This window comes from Balaenoptera physalus, assembly GCF_965194825.1.
Source record: "Balaenoptera physalus genome assembly, chromosome: 16".
Taxonomy (NCBI): domain Eukaryota; kingdom Metazoa; phylum Chordata; class Mammalia; order Artiodactyla; family Balaenopteridae; genus Balaenoptera; species Balaenoptera physalus.
The window spans coordinates 22,821,011-22,848,782 of record NC_138898.1 but is presented as its reverse complement, the minus strand read 5'-3'; the positions used below and the strand labels follow the sequence as shown (position 1 = coordinate 22,848,782).

General features: G+C 46.0%; 2 protein-coding genes across 4 annotated transcripts in view; both read right to left on the bottom strand.

Annotated features, from left to right (window-relative positions):
- Nucleotides 1–820: 820 nt before the first annotated feature.
- DSN1 (DSN1 component of MIS12 kinetochore complex) lies at nucleotides 821–17,767 on the bottom strand. 3 transcript variants are annotated; one of them, XM_082430311.1, is made up of 11 exons: nucleotides 16,415–17,767; nucleotides 14,810–14,852; nucleotides 14,258–14,584; nucleotides 11,854–11,927; nucleotides 11,133–11,205; nucleotides 9,097–9,184; nucleotides 5,300–5,359; nucleotides 4,824–4,898; nucleotides 3,125–3,272; nucleotides 2,170–2,257; nucleotides 821–1,587 (listed from the first exon to the last, which is right to left on the bottom strand). In XM_082430311.1, the coding sequence occupies exons 2-11, from the start codon at nucleotides 14,835–14,837 to the stop codon at nucleotides 1,484–1,486; spliced, it is 1,065 nt and encodes a 354-aa protein (XP_082286437.1). In that variant the 5' UTR covers nucleotides 14,838–14,852; nucleotides 16,415–17,767; the 3' UTR covers nucleotides 821–1,483. The 3 variants fall into 3 exon arrangements, with proteins under 3 accessions (XP_082286437.1, XP_082286439.1, XP_082286438.1); XM_082430313.1 differs by lacking the exon at nucleotides 14,258–14,584 and having other exon boundaries at nucleotides 16,415–17,749; XM_082430312.1 differs by lacking the exon at nucleotides 14,810–14,852 and having other exon boundaries at nucleotides 16,415–17,748.
- A 1,562-nt stretch (nucleotides 17,768–19,329) lies between these two features.
- Nucleotides 19,330–27,772, bottom strand: part of MTCL2 (microtubule crosslinking factor 2) — a 71,917-nt gene continuing 63,474 nt past the window's right edge. Inside the window, 1 exon segment of the mRNA XM_082430022.1 lies at nucleotides 19,330–27,513. Coding sequence (XP_082286148.1) covers nucleotides 27,361–27,513 — 153 coding nt within the window. The 3' untranslated portion in view covers nucleotides 19,330–27,360.

Here is a 27,772-nt window from a genome sequence, read left to right as displayed (position 1 = left end):
TCTGTCTGTTCTCCAAACAGCAACTGGAGTGATTTTTTTTGGCTGCTGCCGCGTGGCATGCGAAATCTGAATTCCCTGACCAGGGACTGAACCCGCGCCCCCTGCAGTGGAAGTGCAGAGTCTTAACCACTGGACCACCAGGGAAGTCCCTGATCTTTTAAAAATAAAGCTCTGATCCCTCCTCTCCCTCTCTCAAAACCTTCCAATGACTTTCGATTATCTTTGTCTCACGTGGCTCTTACATTTCTATCTCTCCCCTCAGACCTTTGTAAATGCTGCTCCTTTTACCTCAAATAACTGCCCTATTTAACTCCTTTCTCCTTCCCAAGTTAACTAAAACATCACTTCTGTGGACTAGGGCTCTCTTCTTGTTCCGTGTCTTCTTGTTCCCTTGTCCCCACTAGACTGTGAGCATCATGAAAGGAGGTCCCGAGTCTGTTTTTGTTCTTTGCTCTCTTCCCAGTTCCTACAACTGTGTGTGGCATACAGCAGGGGCTCTGCAAATCTATGAAAGAATAAGGAATGTAGGTCAAAGCAAGGAGATATCACCTCTCACTAACTGGTGCTTAGGCGAAGGCTTAAGACTTAGGATAATGACTGGGTATTTAAGTGAAATGGATTTTGTCCTAATAGGAGGATCAGAGAATAAGAGACACTAACAATAAATTAGCTGGTGTTTTACTGGTAGTTAATGCTGAGGCGTATCTCCACACTACTGGTTCACTTCCAAATCCTGGCAAAGAGTCCTATTTTCTGCTAAGCCTTCCCTGCCTTTTCATTTTTTTATACACTCAAAATATACACAAAGACAAGGGAAAGCTTTTAAGTATGTGCAATCTTATAATGCATATTATTAACAAATATGGAGAACAATGAAAAGAGGTACTTAACCCCTTCTTGCCATGAATCCAGGATTTAGGATGTCGACTCAATATTAAAAGCTAAAGCACACTATAGACAACAGGATATAGAGAATGAGTGGTACTTCCTTCAATTTGGACATGTTGTGATGTGATTTATGTATCCACACGATGCTAAAACACGATCCTAAAATCACCTTCAAAGCCACACTAGAAATCAGTCTCATTCCCTTTACAACCAGGACGACCCCTAAAATGTTTATCGGATTTGGCCCTGAATGACTTTGCGTTGTTTCAAAGCCTGAAAAACATCTTCACAAGAGGAAGGTTTCTCATCACAAAGGATATTTAAAAGAATGGGCCACTAGTTCTGAAGGTCATTCCAAAGCAGAAGTCTCAAGCACTTTGCACATTCTTGGAAAAAGTTTCTATATGACATTCTTTCAGATGCATAAATTCCATCATTTTAAGAAAAAAATCGAAGTGCTTTACAGTCAGCCAGTTATCTTCAAAGGCAACAGGGCAGATGTCACAGCTTAGCCCGCTGTGCAGTTGCCGTGCACTGGGGCACTCTTCCTGTTTCTCTCCTCTGGAGCATCCTGTGGCAGAAAAGCTGCATAAGGTCACTGACAAGATTTAGAGCAACGTGTGCTAGGCTGCTTCCGTAGCTGAAGCTTGAGCAGTTTTCGAGCTGGTGAAGGATCTAATTGTTGCGTGCTTCTCTTCCCTGCAGAGAAAAGGAGCCAAAAAATAAATTTCAATTGAATTCAAATACCATTTATTGAAAACTTACTGTGTGGACACTGTGCCAGACACACAGAAGGGCATTCCAACAACAAATTAGAGCATGTGCCCTCTACGAGATGGCAGTCTGGCAGGAAAGCCAGCTGCAACTACAACCACAATACCATCCAATGAATAATGAAATGAAGGTATGTATAGCACATAATTTAGGGCTGGAGGTGGTCAGGAAAAGTGATGGATAAGTAATGTCAGTGTCACTTAGTGGATTCTTGAAGAATGAAAAGGGAAAAAAGGCAATGGGTATTTCTTAAGTCTTGGATTTACCCAAACAACACAGTTTGTGGAGATTTAATTCTCAGTCTACTGTGCTTCTGTGGAATTTAAATCTACAAATTTCCCATCAACTTTGAGTACCCACAACGTAATAGTTATTGTGAGGGGAAAAGAAACCCCACCAGATATAGGCCTTACCCTCTGAGACCATATGCTTTGAAGGGCAGTGTGTATCCGAAGGGCTATGAGACATAAAACAGTACAAGCTCTGGTCCCCTTAAGACAGGCTTACCGAGCTGTACTGACACCTTCTGGAGGCACTGGGTACTTTCCTCCATAAAGGCGTGCAGCTGCTTCAATGATCCCTGCAGTTCGTCCATCTGCAGACAAAAGACAGCTGTCAACTGTAAGGGTCCAGGCGTCTTTGAGGCTCCTCAAACATGTCAGGCGAGCTCCTGCTCAGGAGCTTTGCTTTTGCTGTTCTTTCAATCTGGAATGCTTATGCCAGACATCCCCACTCCACTCTTCTCCACACTGCTCTACGCCCCAGCGGGCTGACCTGCACAACCTCCAACAAGATCCCATGTCCTCTGGTTTCTGGGTGGGCTTGGCCAAGAGGGAGCCAAGTGCAAGGGAGCTGAATGAGGTCAGAGTATTTTACCCAGGCCTGCTTCCAGAAGGGTCATCTCGAGTTAGCTGTGTCTCTCAACTGAACGTCATGGCTCTCTCAAAGCATCCCACTATATGACTCCCTGCCAGGTGCCACAGTAACTGTTCCTTCCTCCAGCCGACAGGTAATAGCTCAGCTGCCTCTAAGCCCCAGATTACTTTTGGTTTCCTGAAACCCACACTTTTGTACTTAGCCCCTCTGTAAACAGACTCTCCTTGAATTATCCTCTATCAAATGCCATGCGCTTCCTGTTAATACTTGGGTTGATACACTACTATTCTCCAAAATGTCCTCATGGATCATTCCTCATTTCTTTCAAGTCTTACTAAAGTAGAACCTTAGCAGGACCTTCAACCCCTCTATATAGCAACCTACAGCCCTCCCTCCACCTGATTTATTAGCACTTATCACCATTTATTCGTTTCTTTTCTTCCATTGTCTCTCCATGTTTCCCCAAGGTAGAGTTGAATATCTCTTATCTCATCTAATTACGCATATTCTCCACGTCCTTTAATTTCCAAGGATGACAAGGTAGCAAAGCTGGATAACTCAACAAAAGAAACATGACCCAACTTACCACCAACTCCATACAATCAAAGACTTTATTCTGGTTCTGTAATATTTTCTGGTAGTCAGGCTTTGTATTAAGGACTTCACTCTGGGAAGACCCAAGATATGCTGTAGGTTCCACTTCAACTTCAGTATTTTTGGTTTCAGTTGATCCTCTAAACACAAAACAAAAGAGCTTTCAAATAACTTTATAATCATTTTCTGGGGAAAACAGTAAAGATTACCTAGGGAAAAAACCTCCTAGAAGGCTTTATTAACCTGAATCAATATTCTTCCACCCCACTGAAAGTACAGGCTCTCTAACTAACAGGAGATTCTAAGATCATTATCCAATATTAATATTTTTATACCCCTGGACTCCAGGAAATGCTAGAAGGTTAGCTGACTCCACCTAACAGTAAGGTCCATTTACAAAAAGAACTACACTTGGGGTAAAGCCAAAGCCTGCTATCCTGAAGTCAACGTCTATAATCTTTTACCAAAGAGATGCTGGCCCACTTCAATTATCTAAAATAACTGAATATAGGGAATTCCCTCGAGGTCCAGTGGTTAGGACTCCGTGCTTTCATGGCCGAGGGTGTGGGTTTGATCCCTGGTTGGGGAACTAAGATCTCACAAGCTGCACAGTGTGTGGCCAAAAAACCCCCCCAAAAAAACCCCAACAACAACCATAAACTGAATATAATGGACAGTTCATGAAAACTGATGATGACTCTTTAGTAACAGCTACTACAATTTACTGAGTGCTTACTGGGTGCCAGACACAGCTAAGCACTTTCCATTTAACCTTATTTAACCCTCATAATAACCCAACGAGGTATGAACTAATATTATCCCCATTTTCAAATGAGGCACTTCAGATTGCCTAAGGTCACAGAAGTAAGGAGTAGTTAGGATTTGAATAGAGACAGTCTGCTTCCAGAAGCATTCCTCTTAACTATTAAGCTATGCCCCGTCAAAAGTTTTTATTCTGAAACTGCCATCTTATACATTATCTATCTTCATAAATAGAACATTTAAAGGGTGAAGAAAGTAACTAATAACCATCAATGCTTAGACTGGGGGAGTTTTTCAAACTGTGTTCCTCAAAGCACCTCTCTACTAAGAGGCCACTTTTGCAATTACTATTTTGGCTAATGTTTTATAGTTACATTTCTAGCTAAGATTCTGTTTGGGAAAAAAAGCTTAAAATCACTGGTTTGGATGGTAAAATGGAATCAAAATCTAGCACTTACCCATTTTCTTATGCCTTCAAGACCCAGACAAAGATCCTCTCTCTCCTACACATCATCTTCCATTACCCATTTCATGTCTGTATCTCCGTGAAGGCCCTGGCCAGGGTTCTCTCCCATACCTGCAGCTCAAAGGCCATGTGCTCACTGAAGTCCCTTGATACTGTTCTTGGCCCAGCCCCAGGTTGCCAGGTACAGGGCAGAAATGTGCCTGTCTCCCCCAGGATGTGGAATGGCAGCCAAGGACACAGAACAGAGGCAATTCTGTTCTTTGACTGAAAATAGTGACAACTCTTCCTTCCCTTCCCCCTCACTCTCCATTTACAAAGTGCTAATATACACGTTACAGAGATCTGATGAGTTGATTGGCCTCTAAGAATGGATTCATCGTTCAATTTGTGCTAACAGAACTGAAATCAATTCAAATCAAATTCCACAAGGTAAAAGCTTCCTATTTCCTGTCACAGATCTAACCTGGATATGATCTCTTCAGCCTCCTCCTGGTAGCGCAGCAAGAGCTGATCCCAACTCTGACGTTCTAAAGAAAACCTATAGGAACAGAAAAAAATTCAGTTAATTTTTTATCATCTCACTCTGAATCACTCAGGGCAACAATAAGTGTATTAGGTGTCTACTCTGGTTCTAAGATATGAATAAAAAGGTCATAAAAGGATGAGAAAGCATGACCAATTCAGAGGCTATTAATTTAATCAAATCAAACATGAGTTCTTAATATCAAATCCACATCTTTAGTCTCTAGACTCCATTCTATGAAACTGGCCATCAGTACAGCCCATAAAATCCCAGTGTGCAGCTGTCTAACTTCCAGTGTGGATATACTAGTATTGACACACTGAACAGGATGTTTACTATTCCTTTTTCCCAGGTTTAGTTATTTTCCCCAGATGAATTTAGATTTTTCCAACAAAGGTTCACTCATTTTCACTTACTTTGTTATATATTCCTTCATCTCAGCCACTGATGTTTCCAGAGACAAATCTGGTGCTCTTCTAGAATACAGACAGGATGATGAGATTAACACAAACCTTCCAAGAGCACTTGCTATGGACACCTTACATAATTTTAATGGCAATAAAACATGTTCAGAACTTATCTTTTTTTTTTTTTAAAAAAAAGAACTTTTCTGAAGATTTAAATTTATTTATTTATTAAAAAAGTTTTCTTTAATTTATTTTTTTTGGCTGCGTTGGGTCTTCCTTGCTGTATGCAGGCTTTCTCTAGTAGCGCTGAGCAGGGGCTTCGTTGTGGTGTGCAGGCTTCTCATTGCGGTGGCTTCTCTTGCTGCACAGCATGGGCTCTAGGCGCACGGGCTCAGTAGCTGTGGTACACGGGCTCTAGAGCACAGGCTCAGTAGTTGTGGTGCATGGGCTTAGCTGCTCTGTGGCCATGTGGGATCTTCCTGGACCAGGGCTTGAACCCGTGTCCCCTACATTGGCAGGCGGATTCTTAACCACTGCGCCACTAGGGAAGTCCCAGAATTTATCTTTCAACAAATATTTATTCTTGGGCTCTATTTCACTTTTGCACCAGGTAACAGCTTTCTCAGTGGTCTCTTCATCATCTATTTCTCTCACCAATTCTAATTTGCACACAGCCAGATTAACCTTTCTTAAAATATTCCTTTAATTTTTTTCCTTGCTTAAAAATTCTGTGACCCTCCACTGCATTCAGAAGAAAAGCCAAAACTCCTTAACCTGGCACTTAAGGTTCACTTAAGGTTCTGGCTCTGTCCAGCTCATTAACTTTGATTCCAATTACCCTTTATCTATTGTCTCATATAATGCCATTCAGCATCAAACATCTGAGGGTTTCAATCTCCAAAGTTTTGTTCACACCGTTTTTTAGCCTCTTCCCTTCCCACTAATCAAAACCTTAACATCTTTTAAGAACCAACAATACTTTTCCATATAACCATCTTGTATTCCCACTTAAACTGAAGCTACTGGTTGGATATGTTTTACTTAAACCAATGCCTCGGCTCTGCAGGGCGATTAACCCTAAAGGAAAAGCAGGAGGCATTGAAAATGCCAAAATTTTGCAGATGTACTTGGTACTCTACCTGGCAAAAGCAAATCAGTTGTGTCACAGTTCGTGTTTTTTCTACCAAGGCCTGTGAAAAACAGCCTCTATCACCTCTGGCTGAGATGCAGCAGCCTGTGGCTTAAATATACTGCATTAAGTTATGGGAACATAAACCTTATTGCTGTTTCATTACCATGCAGAGGCCAAATATGAGCAAAAGAATAGCATCCTATATTAATCTTCCAAAGATTGGTTATGGGTAACCCAAGTGATTGTATTATAGTTTAATTAATGGAATAAGAAGGGAATAAATAGCTTCAGTGCTGCCTGATAAATGTAATTCTCTCATGGTAAGATATGTACAGTGAAGAACAATAAAGGAGCACTGATGGAAAAAAAATATATATATATACTGTATTAAAAGAGAAGCTACGTTGAACTAAAATATTTTTCATTTCCTGAATAGTAATGTTAATTCTAAGGATCCACAGAAAGGTAGACCTTTGTGAAGTCAAAAGCGTAAGCCCAAGTTACATGATTTGTTACAGGCAGTGGGTAGAGGGTTGGGTGCTGCCCCTAAAGAGGAACGACCAGTTTGGGGGTGCGACTGCAAAATTTCTCCTAATATTCTTGCTTGCCAACAGCTAAAGAACATAAATTTATCTCCAACTTGCATGGCTAGCAAAGACCCGAAGAGCACTTTTCCTCTCATCTTTCCATGGCTGGTTCCTTCTCACCATCCAGGTCTTATAGGTCTCAGTGCAAAGGTCAAATCACTAGAGGACTTCTCTGAACAGTCTAGCTAAAGTTGCCCACCCCTCAAGTCACTCTCATATTTACTGACTTCTTAGATGATCACTATCTGAAATCATTATTTTCTATGTATTTGTTTGACTGTCTCTCCTATTACAATGTATAAGAAGAGAGATCTTGTTTGATTATTTACCACTATTTATCTCCAGCTTCTAGAAGAGCCTGGTACATAGGAGATGCTGGATAAACGTTTGTTGAGTGCATGAACAACTGTCTAATTAAAATTAAAAGTTTTATTTCTCCAAAGAAGACATACAGATGGCCAACAGGCACATGAAAAGATGCTCAACATCGCTAATTACTAGAGAAATGCAAATCAAAACTACAATGAGGTATCACCTCATACCATGAGAATGGCCATCATTAAAAAGTCTACAGGGAGTTCCCTGGTCTCCTAGTGGTTAGGATTTCACTGCCGTGGCCTGGGTTCAATCCCTGGTTGGGGAACTGAGATCTCACAAGCCGCGTGGTGAGGAAAAAAAAAGTCTACAAATAATAAATGCTGGAGAGGGTGTGGAAGAAGGGGAACCCTCCTAACACTGTTGGTGGGAATGTAAGTTGGTGCAGCTACTATGGAGAACAGTATGGAGGTTCCTTAGAAAACTAAAAATAGAATTACCATATGATCCAGCAACCCCACTCCTGGGCATATGTCCAGAAAAGATGAAAACTCTAATTCAAAAAGATACATGTACCCCAATGTTCATAGCAGCACTATACAATAGCCAAGACATGGAACCAACCTAAGTGTCCATTGACAGATGAATAAAGATGTGGCGTATGTGTATACAAACACACACAGACACACAGACACACACACACACACACACACACACAATGGAGTATTACTCAGCCATAAAAAATAATGAAATAATGCTATTTGCAGCAACATGGATGGACCTAGAGATTATCATACTAAGTGAGTCAGACAAAGAAAGACAAATTCCATATGATATCACTTATATACGGAATCTAAAATACAACACAAATGACTTATTTACAAAACAGAAACAGACTCACAGACATAGAAAACAAACTTATGGGGGACTCCCCTGGTGGTCCATCGGTAAAGAATCCGCCTTCCAATGCAGGGGACGCGGGTTTGATCCCTGTTAGGGAGCTAAGATCCCACATGCCGCAGAGCAACTAAGCCCACGCACCACAACTACTGAGCCTGCGCGCCCCGGAGCCTGTGCACCACAACTAGAGAAGAGAAAACCTGCACAGCTAGAGAGAAACCCGCGTGCCGCAATGAAAGATCCCGCATGCCTCAACGAAGATCCTGCGTGCTGCAACCAAGACCCAACGCAGCCAAAAATAAAAAATAAATAAATAAATAATAAATGTAAAAATCTTTAAAAAAAAAAAAAGAAAAAAGAAAACAAACTTATGGTTACCAAAGGGGAAAGGGGGTGGGGAGAGATAAATTAGGAGTTTGGGATTAGCAGATACAAACTAGTGTATATAAAATAGATAAACAACAAGGTCCTACTGTATAGCACAGGGAACTATATTCAATATCCTGTAATAAACCATAATGGAAAAGAATATATGTATATGTAACTGAATCACTTTGCTGTACATCAGAAACTAATACAACATTGTAAATCAACTATACTTTAATTAAAAATTTTTTTAGGGACTTCCCTGGTGGTCCAGTGGCTAAGCCTCTGCCACCCCAATGAAGGGGGCCCGGGTTCGATCCTTGGTCAGGGAACTAGATCCCACATGCCGCAACGAAGATCCACACACGGCAACAAAGATCCCGTGTGCCGCAACTAAGACCCAGTGCGGCCAAATAAATAAATATTAAAAAAACAATTTTTTTTAATAAATAAATAAAAAGTCCTAATTCAATTATAATTTTGGACAGAAGGGGAATTGCTCTTACCCTTCTGAATCTTCAAAACATTTTTGTAGAGTTCCATCACTTTCCAGTCTGTCTGCAAAATGTTTCAATTCTTCAGAAAGAGAAGATGCTAGACAGAATAGAATAAAATTATATGTTATAAAATAAAGAGAATATAAATTTTCACAGTGAGCTGCTGACAAAGATATAACATACTTAATGTGGTCCCAGCTCTAGGGTCCCCTGTTACATTCTCACCCATTTAAAAAAGTGGTATAAATATGCAGGAAGATTTTATCTTTTTTCTTTGGATAGGTATAGATAAAATGAAAGACAACTCCTCTTTATAACATTTATAATAGTGTTTTTTACACTTGACTGGTGAAAAAGCAGTTAAAAAGACGTATCTGCACGGACATTTCATTCTTTTCAAGAGATTTGATCTGCTGGCACTGGGTGGAAGAACATATTACAGAAGTCAGGCAATGGGCAAGAGTGTAATGAGAAATGTTGGCGGCAAATAAAGAATTATGGGCATAAGGTAAAAACAGGTCTCTGCTTAAATACGGAAGAGTTCACAATTAAATTCAGGTGAGGAATGCAGAGGGGAAAAGATATGTTAAACAGCTATCAAAATAACCTGGGCATATCTACTCCAATTATGGTGATAGTGCAGTTCTGAGATAAATAGCTTTAACTGACTATTTAAGTAAGTTAAGTCCGAGTTCATGTATTTTCTAGGTCTTTTAAGTGGGTAACACTGAGTATTTCTTTTATTTATTTATTTATTTATTTATTTATTTATTTATTTATTTATTTTTGGCTGTGTTGGGTCTTCGTTTCTGTGCGAGGGCTTCCTCTAGCTGTGGCAAGTGGGGGGCCACTCTTCATCGCGGTGCGCGGGCCTCACTATCGTGGCCTTTCGTTGCGGAGCACAGGCTCCAGACGCGCAGGCTCAGTAGCTGTGGCTCACGGGCCTAGTTGCTCTGCGGCATGTGGGATCTTCCCAGACCAGGGCTCGAACCCGTGTCCCCTGCATTAGCAGGCAGATTCTCAACCACTGCGCCACCAGGGAAGCCCAACACTGAGTATTTCTGACCTGGATGATTGTGTAATGACACTGTAAGGAGAATAGCTACTTTCTGGAAAGCTGAAAACTGATTCCTGGGAAAGAATATTTGTAACTTACATCACAGACAAACAGCTAATTTCCTTAATATATAAAGAGTTCCTACAAAATCAATATAAAAGAGCCAATATCCCAATTTTCAAAAATGAACAAAGGATATGGACAGACAATACACAGAAAATAAAGCACAAATGGCTCTCCTCTAAAAATATGAAAAAATTATTATCCTCTTCAAAAGAAAAAGAAACACAGATTAGAAGTACAAAAAAATACCTTTTATCACCAATAGTAAAAAATCTAAACTTATAGTTACAGTATAATTACACTAGTTAATTTCCAATCTAGAAATTTATCTTACTTTTACTTGAATATGTGCCAACAGGCTTGTATAAAAAGGTATTCATTATCCATTCATTGCAACAGTAGAAGACTGAAAACAACTCTAAAAGTCCATCAGTAAAAAACTGGTTAAATCAAATATGGTACATTTATAAAATGGAGTATCATGTAGCTACTAAAATGTCAAGACGGCTCGATAAGTGTGATATAGAACTATCTGCAAGATAAATTAAGTTAAAAAAAAAACACAAGGTAAAGAACAGTGTAGAGTGGTTTACTCATTTGATTTCAATGGATAAATGTTCAGAAATGCAATAAATCTCTCTGCAAGGATACACAAGAAGCTGGTGACCGCGGTTGCCTCTGGGAGGAAAGAACTGTGATTGGGGTCACAGTGGAAAAAAGGTTCACTTTTTTCACTTTTGGACCTTCTGAACTTCATAAACATATATTCTTATTTTTTTAATGCAATTCCCCAAAAAAGGAGGGGAGCTGGTTTTGTGAGGCAGCAGTTCCTGTAAATGGGGATCCTGAGAATGGGGCTTCAATTGACCCTCATAGAAGGTACGGACCAAGGTCAAAGCTCACTTGTCTAGTCTTAGTAACTTACCTTTGGCTCTAAAACTTTCAAGACTGAAGCCCTCAGTGCCCCTTAGGAAAGGTTCAAGTTTCTGAACAGAGAACTAAATAAAGAAAAGCATTTTCAGTACAACAACCAAGATTTCCCAGGCCAGTCCCGAGTTCATGTAATTTTATGATGTTTAATAAATGTGAGTAAACATGATTTAATTCTACACCTAAGATTTTTCATATAAACAAAACAAAATGAGAAAATCAAAAGGTAAGGGAAAAACTCTTTGTTGCCTAGACTATATGATTTGATTTTTGATTCAGGAGAAAAAATGGTCATTTAATTCACACAAATTACTTGCTTATCTAAACTGATGTGATCACCAGTCAGCCATATAATACCAACTTAGAATGCAGTCAGACCTCAAATGACTGCTTAAACTTAGATTTGACCTCCGCTCACTGTAAATTCCCATCGTTTGCTGCCAGTGAGCAAAATATACTAGATCGGGGAAATCTGACTGTTAAGTGCTCAGCGACAGCAGCACCGATGGGACTGGTAGAGCCTAGTCCAGAGACAGATCAGCTCCCGGGATTAAAGCTGGCTTTTAAATTAATCCCACTAGAGAGAAATATCTTTTACCCTTTACCGATAAATCACACAGTATTGATCTCTCTTTGGGGATGTCACAGTAACAGTTTAAAAAAAAAAAAAAAAGAAAAAAGAAAAAGAAAGCATTTCCCAATCCTGAGACTCTCACCTGGAAACTGGAAAGCAGGAGACAGCCCAGCCGCTTCCTTTCTGCTATGTTGACACTGATGGATCTGCAGAGCTCTAATATAAAATATCACCATATTGAAGGAGATGGATACTTACACAGTTAGCAAAGTAAAAAAAACTGAAAAATTCCCTCCCCCTTGATGTAGTCCAACTTAAGAAAACCCAAGCAGCCTTCTCTAATTAAAGGGAGAATTCATATATAGTCACATCTAATTTGTTCAAGATCACCAAAGAATGACATTTACCCATCTGTGCATCCTAACTTTGAAAAGTTATAAGAACCTTTTGTGTACTACATTAAAATCTTGTCTTGCTAAACAACGTAGATTAAAAAAAAAAAATTTAACTCCTTTTATGTTTTATATTCACCATTTGAAGAAAGGAGGTGGGAATATTTCAGTATTTCTATGACAGGCACTGCAGTGTGCTTTAAATACACTGTCTTGGGACTTCCCTGGCAGTCCAGTGGTTAAAGACTCCGTGCTCCCAGTGAAGGGGGCGTGGGTTTGATCCCTGGTCAGCGAAGTAAGATCCCACATGCTGTGTGGTGCAGCCATGAATGAATGAATGAATGAATGAATGAATAAATACATACATACCTACATACGCTGTCTTAAGAATCTTCTTATAAACTATGAGCTCCATTTTATGGATGGGGAAATTGAAGCTCAGAGGGGATATAACTTGTTTGAAGCCAGAGACTGGTGGAGCCAGAATTCAACCCCAAGTCCATCACCAAAACCTGTTTTCCCACTAATACCATGCTGCCCCTCTATAATGACCTAATGATACATTAATAGTAATTTGTTGAACATCTGCTATCTAAAAGGCATTTTATTAAACGCTATACACACCTCATTAAAACTTGAGGCAAGTATCTTATCTGGGTGAATCTTTTTTTATTTTTTTCCCCACACCGCCCGGCATGTGGGATCTTCCAAGACCAGGGATCGAACCACTGCCCGCTGCAGTGGAAGCACAGAGTCTTAACCACTGGACCGCCAGGGAAGCCCCAAGTATCTTATCAACTCAATTTGACAAAGGTTAGGTAATAGGTAACTTGCCCAAGGTCACACAGTGAGTCAGCCAGAACTGAACGGGCATTTTACATAATTATGCCACTGAATCCTCAAACAACTAGAAGACATAGATACTGTTTTTTCAATTATGTTCATTTAAAAATATCAACCATTATACAGCAAAGGAAATTTGCTTTGAGAATTGGGAGAGATACATGTCTTCTTGCCCTCCAGCTTCAGCTGGCTGTGTTTTTAAAGTTCTTTTGTGCCCTCTCTTGATTACTTCTCCTTGCTTTTAGTCATGAAAAACAGGATACCTTCTGCCTATAACCAAAGAAACTTGGCAAGTGGCTGGTAGTGACCGGGAGATAACAAATCTTATTATGCATCAGTAATTTTCTATTGCACAGAATTTTAGGCCCACGTGCTCTGGAACAGAGATGCAGGTTAGGGCAATCTTAGGAAACTGAAGTTTCTTGGCACGTCCATGGAGTAAAGTGCATGAGCCTAATTGTGGTAGCAATTTTCTGATATGCTACATGGCTGTTTTTACCCAGAATTCCTTCTAAACATCAGACCCTCTGGAAGTGAGGTGATGTCTTTAAAATAATCACTACAGCTTAACACTTGAGCTATTTATTTACCGTGTGCCAAGTACTGTGCTATATATCAACTCATTTAATTCTCACACAACCCCGTATAATAGGTATTATTTCATCCCGTTTACTGATGAGGACCGTAAGGCAAAGGAGGTTAAGGGACCTGCTCAAGATCACACAGCTAGTAAGGTCTTCCTGAAATGTGTTACTTTCCATATTAAATCTTGTACTTCAATGCTTACTGAGATGCTATTATTATAAATTCACACAAAATCACATTCAAATACAGCATGTCTAAAAAACTAGGTTTTTACCCTAGATATTTTTATGTGTCCTTCCCTCTGCGACATTTTCAGTTATAAAGCCTAAAATCAGGTAGCGACCCATCCACCTTCTGTTCTGCTTAAGGATATGAGGCCGAAAGCCACAGGAAGAAATCTTTACTTCTAGCAAAGGCGAATGTTGAACATTCACTTAGCAGAGGTGAGTGTTGAACAACCATAAATCAGATTTTCTGTTCATGGTATAGATTACAGTGGGTAGCTAATAACATGATATAAATAGCAATGATACTGAATACTTACTAGGTGTTTGACATCAGTACTTATAATCTTAGGATACTCCTACAGATGAGGAAACTGAAGCTCAGAGAGATTTGCTCAGTCACATAGCTAGTAAGCAGCAAAGTCAAGTCTATCTGTCTGCCATACCTCACTGCCTCTTATCTGAGCTGGAACTCCATTGTTTTATGTACATGGCACCCCACCTGTGATGCCCTGATGAAAGGGAGGCAGTGACTTCCGCCGGTTCGTTTCTTTCATACTTGCTCGCCGCCAGGACTGCCTCCTGTCTTGATGACGGGCACACTGTTCTTGGGGGGACAAATGAAGGGACCTGGAATGAAGTCCTTCCTGGTGGCTGAGATCACAACTTTCCCCTTTTTTAGGGCTAGAGCCAAGGTGAATCTGTTCCTTTGAAACGCCTTCAGTCATCTCCAGGGAGGTGGACGAATTACCACACGCTTCCGCAGGGTTGGGATCTGATTCCAATTGACGATCATGAGTCTTAGATGCCACTGGTTCCTCTTCTAGCACTTGTTATAAAAAAGTCAAAATACAGAATCAAACCCATCACAACTAAGTATCTGTGCAAAAAAGTGGAAAAAGGAAATGTATGCCCCAGATCATGGAAACACTGAGGAAGCATCTCTGCAAATACGTGAATAAGTGCTTTCAAATCCACCAGGAGCCAGGAAAGTATTTAGGTAAGGCTCAGGAACCTGAACCCAAGAGGTACTGAATTTCACTACAGTACTCACCTTCTACAGTCTCTGATCTAGAAGTCATCCTGGGTGGAGAACCCTGAAAACAGGAAAATGAGGTGATCTGTTCTCCACATTTCAGTCCCAGTCTTGCTGGGGCTTTACCACCCCAGAATCGGCCTTGTGCTTTCTAGTCTCTTTGAACTGCCCCGCTTTGCCCCATGAAATTCTACCTGCCTGACAAGGCCCAGTCCAACCCCACCTCACCCACCTCCTCCAGAGAACATCTGCACAGCTCACCACCTCCTGTTCTCAATTTCTACAGAATTCATCACTAGAAATACTCACCTTAACATGTACCCCATCTTATTTCCCAATTATTTTGTGTTTAACAAGTGTCTAAGTGCATAATTCAGTTGATGGCATTATGATCTACGTGGTCTTCAAAACATGAAAAAAATCACATTATCCTTGATTAATTCTACAGATCCAAAGGCCTGTTCATTCTACTTCCAACAGTCTCTAAAACTCTTCCCCGTTTCCAGTTATCGATTTAGATCAGATCTCATATTTTCTACCACTCTCCCCCACCTCCCCCAAGAATCTAACAGTCTCTCCACTGGTTTTTCCTACATGCAGCACTGCTCCTCTCCAATCCATTCTTATTTATTTTATTTATTTTACTTTTGGCCGCGCCGTTTGTGGGATCTTAGTTCCCCTGCCAGGGACTGAACCCTGGCCCTCACAGTGACAGCGCGGAGTCCTAACCATCGGACCGCTGGGGAATTCCCTCCAATCCATTCTTTAGACAGCAGCAGAGATTCCTCCAGTGTACTCAACACCTTCCAGAAGCTAGTCCTAACTAGTACCCATTCCTGCTTTCTCCTGCCACTCCCATTCCACGCACCACTTTTGACTCTTTGCACACATTGCCTGTAAAGCTTATTCATCCTTCCCAATCGAGCTCAAGTGTGAAGCTTTCACACCACTTCTCTTTGGCAGAGTTGGCTGCTCCACCCCTAGGTCTCCCTAGCACTGGCTGTAAAGTCTGTTTACATGTCTGCCTCCCCAGCCAGACTGTATTTCTAGAGCCTGTTACAGACAACTAACGGATTGGAAAAGGGCAGGGACATGACTGAGGCATCTCTACATCGTCCATGCTTCCCCCGCCCCCATCCCCAACAGAAATCGGTACGTTGCGGGGTGCTTAGTAAAGAGAAATGAATATATGCGAAGGGACAACATGGCAAAGATAACAGAACAACGAGAGGTAGGTCGAGGATCTACATCGCCCCAGTTACGACTGTATCACTCAGATGAAAGTCTGGATAATAGCAGCAATCACTGTCGCCCGTTAAGCGCTTATTACATTCCAGTACCTGGGTGTGTATGCAAACAAGTTACTTGCATCACTATCCCATTAATCCTTTCCACAGCTCTGTAAGTACCATCATCAATTCCACGTTGCAGATAGGAGAACTGAGGTTGAGAGGGGCAAAAGTCTGGCCCAAACTTGTGCGGCCAGCCTGGAGCAGAGGCGAAATTCCAACCCCGGCCTGCGACCCACCCCCAGCCTTCAACCACTGTTCTGGAGTTTAGACCGCTGGCTCGGCAAACAGGCCCCGACCGAGAGGCGCCGCCCGGCCTCGGCTCTCCTCTTACCCGGAGGTGGCTGCAGCGACCCCCTAGTCCCCGCTGTCGGGGGTGACGACGGGTTGGGTCTGGGCTGGGCCGAGGTGTCCGACCCCAAAGAGGATGGTGCGCGGGTGAGCGGGGCCGCGTCCAGGGAGACGTCTGCGACTTCCTGACCTCAGAGCGACGCCCGTCCAGCCCAAAGCCTCCGTGCCCGAAAAACAAGGTCGCAGGCCACTCTCCGCGGCCCCGGGTGACCCCCGCACGCCCTGCGCCAAAGCGGAGGCTCCTTCCTGGTCTGGGCCCGCTGGGCGATCCGCCACCCGCGCCAGCCCCGCCTCCGGTAAAACTCCCGCCAGACGAGGGCGCATGCGCGGCCGGCGGCCTCCAGGGCTCGCGCACGCGCACGCGCAGAACGCCGGCTTCCCTCAGGGTGCATGCGCAAACTGGTGTTCAAGACTTGTTGCCCCGCCCGCTTTGTCCAAGTTCTTCCCACCCTAGACTTTGCCATGTTACACCTCTTCAGCTACGCCACGCCCAGGGAGTCACTAACTGGGTCCCGTCACACCAGCGTATCCTTTGCGCCCAGTATGCTTAGAGCCTTTCTAAGATGGGGAACAGAGGTCCAGAGAGGTACTTGCCAAAGGAATACAGTGCATTAGCGGCTGGGCAGTGATGCCTGCTCCGTCGCTAGGCCATGGTCACCCCTCCTTTCATCTTCTTAACGCTGAAAATGTGGACCATGACTCGCACACTTTTTCCAGTCCTGCTCTAGTACATGTTCTCCCTTTGTGGTCCCTTCTATACTTGGCAAAGTTCAAGAACTCTCCTTTGTAACCTCACTGCAGGCCACCCCCTCCCCAAACTGCTTGCCTCTCCTCTCATCATCCCCCATTGCTTCTACTCCTTTGCTCAAGCCATTCCCTCTGCCTGGGAAGCCCTTCAAGCCTTTTGTTTTTGGCAAAATTCTCCGATTTTAAGCCTCAGCTGAGGATTCATCTCTCTCAGAGCCTTCTCTGAGGCGCCAGGCTGAAAAGCAGATCCCCCTTCTGTGCTCCCAGGAGCCCAGCCTGTGCCTGGTCCACTATCCCTTGCTGGCTTGGGTGCTCCCAGATAGCAGACTGCTGCTTCAGCACCCAGCATGATGCCATCAGAATGTCCCCTTGCATGTGCAGTCCTTTGGGATCTGAAACCGCCAAGTGTTGAATTACAAGCAGTCCACAGAAACTGAAAGAAGGGTTGGTGAGCAGCAGCTGGAACGTGACTGTGGTCATCCTTCTATAGCAGCTGTGGTCCTTGGGAAAGTTTTCTGGTGGTAGGCAGAAATCTGCCTTCCTGAAATTTCCACCATGTGGTTCCAGCATGTTGGCTCCCAACAGACATCTGAAAGCAGAGATTTGCTCTTTATTCCCTGAATATCACTTTCTAGAGCCCAGTTCCTTCTCTGCTCACCCAGCTCCTTCAACTACTACTCGCTTGTCAATATCCCAAGAACAAAACACAGCCAGAACTGGCCGTCCTGGGGCACAGTGGGTATACTGCTTCATGGCATCCAGACCCAGTACATCCTCTATGTCCTTTACCTGCTTTCAGTTCTTATGTGGCTCTCTACTGTCCACAGGACGTGGACACTCCTTCCCTCATAAGGCCCTGCGTGATCTGACCCAGCCTCTTTCATTGCACCAGTGACTTCTTTCAGTTCCCCAGTTCTGCTCTTCTTTCTACTAGGCTTTCACACATGTCGTTCCCTCCACCTGGAACATGTCCTTTCCGTCTCCTGCCTACAGCACACCATCATCTCCTTCATCTGGTCGTCTCAACCTTAGGTATCAGTTCAGATGTCCCTCTGCAGCCTTTGCTGATTCTTCCTAGCTCCCTGAGCACCCTGGGCTCCCCCTGGCCATTGACATTTGCTTTCCTGTTTTTCAGGCCCATATATTGTTATCCTCAATGCCTAGCACAGGCCTGGCTATTGTTAGGCCTTCAGAAAAGAGGAGATCTGTGTAATTTTCATGTGGTTGCTGGCTTCCAAGATGGCCCCTAATGTTCCCCACTTCCTGGTCTTCATACCCTTGTATAATCCTCTCCCACAAGGAATAGGGCTAATCTGTATAACCAATAAGATACTGCAGAAATGACAGTGTATGATTTTCAAGGCTTAGTCATAAAAGACATTGTAACTTCTACCCTCCTTTCCCGTATATCACTTGCTCTGGGGGAAGCCAGCTGCCATGTTGTGAGGATGCTCAAGCAGCCCTATGGAGAGGGCCACCTGGGGAGGAACTGAGGCCTCTTGCCAACACTGACTTGCCAGGCATATGAGTGAGCCACCTTGTGGATCTTCCAGCCCCAATCACGCCTTCACATGATTGCAGCCTGACTGACACTTGACTGCACCCTCAGGAGACCCTGAGTCAGAACTACTCAGCTCCCGAATTCCTGACCCACAGCATCTGTGATATAATACATGTTTGGGGATAACTAATTCTACTGTAATAGATAATTAATCCATGTCCTTTTCTATGATAAATTTTTGAAAGTCTTTTGTAGAAAGTTTCAATTCCTTTTTTTTTTGGCTACACTGTGAGGTTTGCAGGATCCTAGTTCCCTGAACAGGGATTCAAACCTGTGCCCCCTGCAGTGGAAGCGCGGAGTCCTAACCACTGGACCTCCAGGGAATTCCCTCAATTCCATTTTTGATGACTCTGCATTTGTTTCTCAGTGGCCATATCACCCTTCATGGGAGACTCTGAGGTGTCAGCAGTCAGTAGCCAGGACCCCCTGGTGGCTCCTCCCAAGTGACCCCAAACCAGCCAGCTGGCTGTGGCATTCCCAGGGCTCCTTCCTTCCCAGGCAACTGGGTGTGGGGTAGAGTCAAGTTTCCAATCTGCTGAGCACACCACCCACCCAAAATGAGAAATCAGAGAAGAGGCCAAGTCCATGGAAACTGTTCATATGACATACTTTATTTCCAATCTACAACCATTAAAAACGCTTTGTAAGTTTACACTGTACAGTTATTCTCATGTCTGAAATAAGACACGGGGGCAAGGAGAGCTGGCGGATTGGACCATGGTTGTCCTAGCACCCAATCCATCCTGGGAAAGAGCCTTTTGAAGACAGGAGTGGGGAGGAGAAACAGCGGACAGGAGAGGTGGACAGTTTGGCCCAAGGATGCCCTTAGTCCCTTCCCTCCCAAAGGCCTTTCCCTGGGGAACCCTTAGGGCCCACAGCTGCAGGGTCCACACCAGGAAACCAGGATGGTCAGGAAGGGGGCTTCACAGTATTGGCGGGGTTTGGGGAGGGGGACCAGGATGAGGAGGAGGGACAGCTTCTGGCTCTCTTCCCCAGCTGCTGGGGGTTGGAGCTGTTTTTTGGCACTGTCTACAAGGTCTCCCTAGAGGTGAGAGAAGGAGGAAGAGGAGCTCGCTGGGGATTTAGGAGTCTTTCTTTGAGGAGTTGTTTCTTTCCATTTGAAGAGAGGCCATAAGCCTATGGTGAGGTTCCCAAGGGATAAACGGTCAGGGTCTTTTGTCTCCCGCCCCCACCCCCACCAGGACGCCCACCTGCTGCCTGGCTGGCACAACCCTACACAATCTTTTGTAAAACCCAGACAAGTAGGAGAAGTGGGTAGAACTGGAAACAAGCCAGGGGCAGGGAAAGGAAAAATGTATGCCTTCTCCCAGCCCCCCAGTTTCCAGGAAGAGGAGAACATAGTTTTGTTTTGCTTTGGGTAGGAGCAGGGAGGGTTCGCAATCTCTCAGGAGTCCAGATGAGATTGGTGTTTCCTGTTCCTGGTCAGGGCCAGCCTCAGTCCCTCACCAGGCCACACTATTTGCTGGTCTAGATCAGCAGGTGGCAAACTCCTGTGTATATCAGAATCACCTGGAGGGCTTGTTAAACCCCAGCTTGCTGGCCATCCCCCGTCCCCCAAGGTTCTGTTCCGTAGGTCTTGAGTGGGCCCAATACTTTGCATGTCTATCAAGTGCCCAGGTGATGCTTCTGCTTCTTTGAGAACCTCCAGGCATCTCATCCTCAGCAACCTGGTGCCCCAAGACAGTGCCAGGGAGCTGGGCAACAGCTGGCAAGGCCCTGCCTTAGAGGCACCAAAATATCTGGGAAGCTGCTGGGAACAGACTTGTGGTGAGCGCCCCTGTGCGGAGAAGTAAACTAAGGCACAGACATCAGTGGCGGAGCTGAGAGGAGCCAGGATGCCGGGGCCCAGCGGACACAGGATGGTGATGCAGGACTCCAAAACGTGAGGGGTGCTCTGGGGCCCTAAGGATCATCCTCGTGCTTATTATAAAATCATACAACCAGCCAAACACAGAGAAGTTAAGACGTCTCCTGGGCCAGGTCTCCAGACTCCTGGCTGAGGTTCCTTTTCATGGGAGCAGTTTGAGTGGTATCAGAATGGAGAGTGACAAGGTGGCCAGGCCCTGACGACTTCGGCCCTTCAAGGATACTTAGGGGAAACCAAAGCTCCTTTCCTTAGACCCTGGGGTCCAGGGGGCTAGTGAAGGGCAGGAAGGGAGTGGAGTAGGGCTGATGGGATACACAAGGTAGGGTCCAAGAAGAGTGCAGGAGGGGTGGGGAAGAGCCCTGGGCAGGGGACTCAGGCCCAGCATCATGTCACCAGTCCCCTTCCGTTCTTGGGTCTGTGGACTTTGCAAACACTGTTGGGAGGGGTAAGGGGTAGTGCCAGGGTGGGCTACAGGTTTTGCCAGGGTGGGCTACAGGTTCTGCCAGGGCAAGCTGTTCCAGAGGCCGTGAGGTCCAGGGGAGAGTGGAGAGTATGGGGGATGTCAAATGGACAGACAGATGGACGGATGGCCAGGGAGAGAAGAACCCAAGCCAGGCTGTATCTACTTTCCAAACAAGGCCATGTGGGGCTGGGCAGGATAGAGGAGGCCAAAATGGGGGATCCAAGCTCCCCCCCCAGTTCCCAGTGGAAAGTGTTGGGGTCTTGCCGGGAGGCCGTGGACAGAAGAAAATGGGGCTCAAGGGTGGGATGGGGGGATGTCTTTCTGGGCTTGGGGGTGTGGTCACTGGGGCCAAGCCCAGCCTGAGGCACTGGGGAAAGGCTCCCCCTTCGGTGTGAGGAAACACAAAATAAAACAGAACCCAGGGAATACAACCAGATCTGCAAGCAAACATCTGGAGTTGGGAGACCACAGACACGGGAGGATGGGTATGTGAGGCTGAGGGGACAGGGAGGGGTTTGCTGAGGTTACAGGGAAATCCACGGGAGACGAGTGGAGCTGGGGAAGCCGTTCTGGGAGGGCTGAGGGATGGGTGCTACCAGGAAGCCTGGTGCTCAGAAGAGGAAAACCTGGCCATGGGTCAGGGCCACTCAGTCTGCTGGTGGTAATCAGCTGGAGAAGAGGAAGCAGGAGGAGGGGAAGCTTTGGAGGAAGATGATAAAAGAGAGTATGGGTGGGCAGTGGGGAGTGAACAGACTGAGCCCAGAGAGAGGAAGGGGTTCAACCAAGACCACGGAATGGTAGGTGGGGGGTGTCTCACTCACCACTGGGGATGCAGAACCTGATGGGAGTCAGGAAGCCTGGGTTCTGGTCCTGATTCTGCCTTTAACCTGCTGTCTGACCTTGGGTGAGCCACTCTCTCCCTTCTCTGGGCCTGATTCCTCATCCAAAAAAGTGAGGGGGTTCGACACAAAAGGACAAACACTGTATGTATGATTCCACTTATATGAGGTGCTTAGACTAGGCAAATTCATAGAGACAGAGAGTAGAACAGAGGTTACAGGGGCTGGGGGGGAGGGATGGGGAGTTATTGTTTGGTGGGTATAGAGTTTCAGTTTGGGGTGATAAAAAGTTCTGGAAGTGGAGAGTGTATCAATACAACATTGTGAACGTATTTAAAGCCACTTAAAAATGGCTATGTCTTATGTATGTTTTGCCACAATTTTTTAAAAAGTGAGGGGGTAGGTCCATTTTATTTTTCTTTCTATTCACTAAGACTAGTGAGGGGTGTATCATCCCTAGGGCCAGGGCACCAGGAGGCTGGTGTGGGAACAATGAGTGTGATCAGACCACTTTCCATGGGTGTAGAACCTTATGCTTTCCCAGGCGCATTCACAGGCACAGTACTGTATTTGGTCCTCAGCACAGCCATGCAAGGACATTCTCCAACTTTATAGCTGGAGGAACTGAGGTACAGACTAGCCACATGCTCCGGGGCCAAGGTCGTTCAAGTTGGTGGCCGTTTGTTATTATCTTAAAAATAGTGACCTGGAAACCATCTTTGCATCTTAGGTTCACACTGCAACCAGCTTAGTGGACTTTGAAGGAAGGACACATGCTCGAAATTAGCAGCAGAAGAGTTTGTCTCCTGGGGCAACTATGGTTACATCCCATGACTGGATGATGACATGCTTCCCTTTTTACCGTGATGTGCTTCCCTTTTTACTGTGGCTGCCAGGAAACTCAAGAGTAAAATTTAATTGCAGGATTATGGGAATCACGTCAGATAGATTTGGGGAATGATAATTCCTCTTGCTTTTTGACTCTTTTTTTTTTGGCTGCGCCGGGAGGCATTCGGGATCTTAGTTCCCCAACCAGGGATCGAACCTGTAACCGCTGCAGTGGAAGCACAGAGTCTTAACCACTGGACCGCCAAGAAAGTTCCTGACTTTCTTTTTTTCTGTTGTCTTACTGATCCTTATGACTAAGATTGTAAATTGCCTCCAGTGCTTTTTGGAAATTCTCAGCATAATTAACCCAAATCAGAGCTGGCTTGAGGACCAGGTCCCCTAATTACCAGCTCAGTGCTCTTTATAAGATATAACATCATGGTTATCTGGTTAAGAATAGATGGCCTAACGGTCAGGGCTGTGAACCTCAATGGTGTGGCCACTGGTACTCAGGATCTCCCTGGGAATTTGTTAGATACGCGGATTCCTGGCCCAGAGGCTGAGGCGGGTCCCAGGAAGCTGCATTTTGGACATGCCCTAAGAGGATTCTGATGCAGGGGGTCACCACACCACCCTCTGGGACACACGGGTCCAGTGATTCAGAGTGGACTGGTTTTATGTCTGGGTTGGGCAGTGGCATATTCTTGGTGTCCTATACCCACACAAAGCCCCCAGTGGGGCAGTGGGTTGACACAGCAAGCAGGACAGAGTTGGGTTGGGGGATCCAGTAGACCCAGGCTCTAGTCTAAACTTGATGACTTCCCAGTTAGATGACTCAGGGATGAGACCTGCACTTCAGTTTCCTCATCTGTAAAATGGGAGCACTAACCCCTATCCTGCCAAAGTTGCCTTCCAGAGTTGGCCCTTAGAAGTCTGAAGGAGATGTGGCATGGGGAAGCAATTTCTAAATAGCAACGTGCTCTAGGAGGGGTGTACGGGGTGGGGGGGGGTGATGCTGGTGGGGCTGGAAGGCTGGCAAAGCTGGGGTGGGGAGGACCCCATTCTAGATGGGAGAGGAGAGGGAGGAAGGGCCTGGAAGTTGGATGGGCAAGAGGAGAACAGGCCGGGTGACGAAACCATGAAAGGTGCATGGGGGCAGGCAAGAGGGAGCCATGTGGCAATTAGGGTGTAAGAGGGTCAAGTCTTGGGCCCTCAACTTTGTCACCTGGGAGAGCAGCTGGTAGAAGGGCGTCCCTGGGGAGACCAAGGGGCGGGGCCGTTTTGAGCAAGACCTCTTGGAGGAGTTTTTAAAATTGGTCAGCCTTTGGTGGGGAAAGAATTAGCAGGGGGCGGGGAAGGGCTGCCAGGGTGACAGGGACTTGGATACTGATGCTTTGTGCATGCAGGGCACTGATGCGCCAAAGCGGTTCGACTTTCATTTCAAATACAGACATCATTGCCCCCAGGAGGGTTTAATTTGGCTCTGGGAAGAGGTCAGACAGAGGAAACACAAGATCGTCCAGTTTGGGGTCAACCATGCCAACTGGTCTCCCATTTCCCCTCAACCAACTGGTGCCAACACAATGGATCCAAGCCTAGGGGTCTGTAGGGAATTAGGACCCCAGGGTTCCTTGGGACTTTGGCTGCAGAGAATAGAGATGGGGAAAGGAAAAAGAAGGCTAGAGGAGGAGGAGGAAGAGAAGGAAGAAGAAGCTGCTAGGAGTAAAAAGGTAAGGGGTAGCAGGAAGGGGAAGAAAGGGGGAAAGGGCAGTGTTCCTTCCTGGGACCCAATGCTCCAGGGGAGTCCCCACAGAGGGCCAGGCAGTTTTCTGCTTTGGGAATGTTACCAAGACTTAAAAAGGCATTTGAAGAAACAAACTTAGAAATTACATTCCAAAAGAGTAGAGAGTTTTTACAAACCAACCCCCCACCCCAAAAAAGAAAACACAACCGTTACTAATTAAAATGCTAAAAATCAAACCAAACCAATATTTACACGTAACATTTTCAACCCCATCAAGCCCCACGTCCAGAGGCTTCTGTAGGAACAGGGATGAGTGACCTTGCACAGTGGCATGCAGGAAGCAGAAACTGGGACTTTATTGAAAACCAAGATCTGGGGTCTCTGACACCGGCTGAGGGCTGGGTGGCCAGGCTCTAAGACAATGAGAATGCAAGGACAATCTTGGGTGAGAACGACGGTAAGGCTGAGCGGTCCGCAGGGTTCAGGTCTCACGAGGATTTCTCCCCAAGGCTAGAAGCACAGCCTCCCTGGCCCTCTGCAGCTCTGGGAAGTGCCAGAGGCCTCTGGTGGCTTGTGGCCTTGTGTGAATCCCCTCACTTGGAGATAACCTTGGAGGGGACCCCTGACCTCTTGAGTGGGAGCAGTGGCATCCTAGAGGGGATTGGCCCATGGCTCCATCAGCCTGCCTGCTCTGCCCACACAGGTCACTATAGCATGAGGAAGTGGCTGCTTGCACTAACGTAACCCCAAGTTCTGCTGATAGGGAATGGCGATGAAGGAATTTGGGTAACTGGTCCAGGTGCCCCAGAAAGGGCAAGACCGGGAGCTGGTGGGTGGGAGCGCAGAGGCATCTTCTGAGTCCTGGGGGCAAATTAGCCAAGCTGCTGGCTTTTGGTCTTCCTGATGGCAAATTCACAGATAAGCCACTTTATCCTGGTGTTTCCACTCTGAGCCCCTAGCCTGTAACAGGCAGATGTGTGGGCATGTGTGTAAACAAAAGGGGTTCACTGGCACCAAGGGGTAGGCCATCTGAGTACACCTCCCCCATCACCACACTGCAATGAGCCAAGGTGCAATCCATCCGATGGCTCAGGCAGCTCACATGGGACATGGGGAAGGGTGGGCAGTGGAGTTGGGGCTGGGAGGCGAGCCAGGAGAGCCCATAAGGCTAAGGAGAGAGGCTGGTGAAAAAGCTGGCAGGCTGGTGTGAACTGAGGCAGGCTGGCAGACACTCTCAGATCCATGTGCAAAGCTGCAATAAACAACATTCTCGAAGTTCAGTCCTGTTTTCCTGCGAGTTCTCACTTGGGGAACTTGGAGAGATCTCCATGCTCTTGATAAAGCCTTAGTAATCCGTGTTTGACTCATTGAAACAAAAAAGGTGTCAGAGGGAGGGAGGAAAATGAGAAAGAAAATGGAGAATGTTTAGGAAGTGGTCCAGCCCTCCACCCTGTCTGTGAGCATTTACAGACTCACGGCTGGGGGTTGGGCAAGTACCGGGTATTGAGTGTAAAGTGGTGCTCTGAGGCCAAAGGGTCAGCAGTTTTGGGGGAGCAGGCTGCAGGGCTCCAGCTTTGCTGGGGGGCCCTCCAAAGCTGACCTGGAGACCAGAGCTCGGCTGCTGAGTTGCCTCATCCACACAGGGGACCCTGCGCCTGTCCATCGTCTTAAAGCCTTGCATTGTCCCAGTGGCGAGAGTACATGTATCAACCTCCAATAAATTACCTTAGGGGCTTTGGGGTAAGTTAAATTATTAAAATAAAGTAAAACCACCTTAAATATTTATAGTAAGAAAAATTCAAATAAACAACCTAGGCAAGAAATGTGTTTCCAGGCCCCAGTCTATTGCCATGTCCTGGGGCACTGGCCTCTCAGAATGCTCCTCGGCCTGACCTGGCCATCTGGGAGTCTCTTACTGGGAACGTCTTTGCCCTCCACCAGCTGCAGGATGTAAACACAGTGGAGATGTGGTGCCCCTCCAGGGTGCCAGGGAAAGAGACCCCAGCGATCAAGGCAGTGGGCAATTAGGCATTTATTTATCTGTGCACCAGGTCTTGAGATGGACTTTACCTATTTCTGTCCTCAAGGAGTCTCCTGGGAAGGTTGGGGCCCCCCACGTCACCTTGGCAAGAAAGGCAGTTCCAGTGGCTCCCCTACCCTGAGCCCCTCGTCTTCTAGTCCTTGCTGCATCCAAGCTACGGGCAGGGAGATCCAGGGCTCCAGGATTCCAAGCAGATACTTGACCCTGGTTACTGCCCTATCATATCCCCTAGAGCCACAGCAATCCAGAGCAGCAGGGCTGGGAGGAGGAGGCGGTGGAGGGAAAAAATGGACGGGGTGATGCCCATTTCAGCTCCACCAAGAACCCCAAGTTGAGCCCTAGAGCAAAGCCTGTTCTTCTCATTGGTGTTTCCTCCCCATGAAGAGGGATGTGGTTGGCAGGGAACGTCTCTGTGAGCCCTTTTCCCTGAGGGGCATGGCCGGAAGTGTATCCTTTCCTTGGCTCCTCTGAGAAGTGGGTGTGGCTAGAACCAGGCAAGGCTCTCCCTTATGACCCAGGGATCAGCTCCCAACGGATCAGCTCCCACGGGATCTCTCTGGAGATGCTTCTGAAGCCCAGTTTTGGTCTTTCTCCCACTCGCTGCCTTCCCCTGGGAAGTCAGAGATCGCCACCCAGCAGTCAGCAGGAGGCCCCGCTTTACCTGGATGGGAAAGCTCTTCTGCGGCGGTGGTGCAGCTGCTGTCCCTCCTGGGCGAGAGATGCAGGGGGCGCGGGCCCCTCACCTCGTCTCCTCTCCGCGGGTTCCCTTTGGCTGTCCAGGGACTGGGCTGGTTGAGGTGGGGAGCTCGGCTGCTCTGTCACTCGCTGGGGGGGGCTGCCCTCTCCTCCCCACCCCAGGCGCACTCTGAAGGGTGCAGCCTGCACTTGGAAGGAGAGTGGCGGACGGCAGAGCGGGATGGCCGGGCGAAGCAGGAGGCGAGAGACTGGGCGCTACAGTCACACACGGCATCCTGGGAGGAGGGAGGAAGAAGTCGGGAGGAGCCAGGAGGCACTGCCCACCCAGGGACTGGGTGGCCAGGCAAGGAATCTGGACTCAGCTGTGCCCAGGGACCAGTTCCCAGGGGCTGTAGCCCCTCTCTGGACCAATTTTTAAAAATTATTTTCTCCCATTAGAGCAGTAATGAATGCTTATAAACAACCTTCCAGAAGGTAATAAATTCTGGAATATACAGAGAAGAAAGTAGACATTGTCCATGAAAGATAAATTCT

What these genes read in the sequence shown, in the direction of transcription:
- DSN1 (XM_082430311.1), bottom strand. Translation starts at nt 14,837, where the DNA reads ATGACTTCTAGATCAGAGACTGTAGAAG. An exon ending in CTTTCATCAGGGCATCACAG is followed by an intron (nt 11,928 to 14,257) that starts GTGGGGTGCCAT and finishes ATTTTATATTAG; the next exon opens with AGCTCTGCAGATCCATCAGT. An exon ending in GAAGGTGTCAGTACAGCTCG is followed by an intron (nt 1,588 to 2,169) that starts GTAAGCCTGTCT and finishes TTTTCTCTGCAG; the next exon opens with GGAAGAGAAGCACGCAACAA.